The sequence below is a fragment of the Limulus polyphemus genome, unplaced genomic scaffold (genome assembly GCF_000517525.1).
Source record: "Limulus polyphemus unplaced genomic scaffold, Limulus_polyphemus-2.1.2 Scaffold982, whole genome shotgun sequence".
NCBI lineage: Eukaryota > Metazoa > Arthropoda > Merostomata > Xiphosura > Limulidae > Limulus > Limulus polyphemus.
The window spans coordinates 352,371-353,828 of record NW_013666592.1 but is presented as its reverse complement, the minus strand read 5'-3'; the positions used below and the strand labels follow the sequence as shown (position 1 = coordinate 353,828).

Genomic DNA, 1,458 nt, shown 5'->3' with positions numbered 1-1,458 from the left:
ACGAAAAATTTCATTAATATCAATATTCACTTATATAACGAAATAGTGAGCTTGCCTTACAAAAGTTACAGTAGTGCGGGAACATGACATTACAAGCGATTCGTAAATAGGACCATTTGGTTTAAAATACTGTTAGTTCTTTTAAACAGATTTTAAGGAACTATTTTATTTATCATTTGTAATAAAAGTGTTTCTTTTCTTCCAGACAGCCAATCCAGCTTATCGTTATTCTCAACCATCACTTTCATCATTAAACAAAAGTTTCTCAGAAAGTCGTAATTGTAGTAACAGTAGCACGTCTTCTAGTGCAAGATTAAAGAAACGGTCTTCCTGGGCATGGACGTTGTTGTTTGGAGAGCCAGAAAACATCTCTTCCCGACAAAAACGCTGTGTCACTCTGTTTGTCTTGGTACTGTTAATTGGAGTGGGACTTACAGCAGGCGTTTATTTCGTTGTCAGTAAGTTTCTATTTGAATATAAATGGTATAAAATACGACTACCAGCACTAACAAAAGTACCTACAATAGTTCTACCGCTGTAATGTGTAATTTGTAAGCAATGTGAATACAAGAATCTTATCTACCTTATATATAATACAGTTTACTTTTTCACAATTCACGAAATAATAACGCTCGCTTTAGTAGAAAAAAAAAGAAGGTAGTAGGCATTCTTGCCCTTTTGTTACCGTTATGTGCTAATGAAATAACTTGTTAAAGTTTTAATATCACTTGGACAATTTTTTAATTATTGATTAATCAGTTAAGTAATGAAGTTGGTAATTCCATCGCAGTTTGCTATCTAATGTATAAACTATAGTAAAGTATTCTACTCATAGAAACTATCTATGTGAAAATATTGTTTTATACTGGGTGAGTTACATTCACTTCTTTTTTAACTTTTTTTTTGCATTGTCGGATATTTCTCTGAATATAGTATGTTTTAAACATACAGAGCCAGACTTGAAAGTATGATTTTCTTATTGCTGTAGCCACAGTCTCACCTGGTGGCTCGGCAAGCTCAAGGGCTTATGACGCTAAAATCAAGAGCTCGAACCCTGACCACTCCATTGTACAACTTTGCACTTAAAACAAACAAACTCACTTTTTTTAGGACCGCACGTGGTCTATGGTTGTCGTACCGACGGTACCGTACTGTGAATGTGAATGCCAATGGTTCGCGTCCCGTCACCTAAAAAACGCTCTTCGCACTTTGGGGTTAAGGTTTCGTTATAAAAACGTGACGATCAAATCCCACTATTCGGTTAGAGCAGCTCAAGAGTTGGCGGTCGTCTATTAGTTCAAACTAAACGACGGCAAGAGCAGCCTTTTTGTAGTTTTATGTGCATTTCTAAAACAAACAGACTACTGCCTAAACGGTGAAGCATATTTGTAGATGGAGTATCGGGTCTTAGGTTATAGCCTTTTGCTATATAAAGTTGTGGACACAATATCATCATCA

General features: G+C 35.7%; 1 protein-coding gene across 1 annotated transcript in view; it reads left to right on the top strand.

The window, feature by feature from the left end:
- Nucleotides 1-205: 205 nt before the first annotated feature.
- Nucleotides 206-1,458, top strand: part of LOC106461540 — a gene marked incomplete at its 5' end in the record, with an annotated part of 25,379 nt that continues 24,126 nt past the window's right edge. Inside the window, one exon of the mRNA XM_013921371.2 lies at nt 206-458. Coding sequence (XP_013776825.2) covers nt 206-458 — 253 coding nt within the window. The remainder of the gene's footprint in view (nt 459-1,458) is intronic.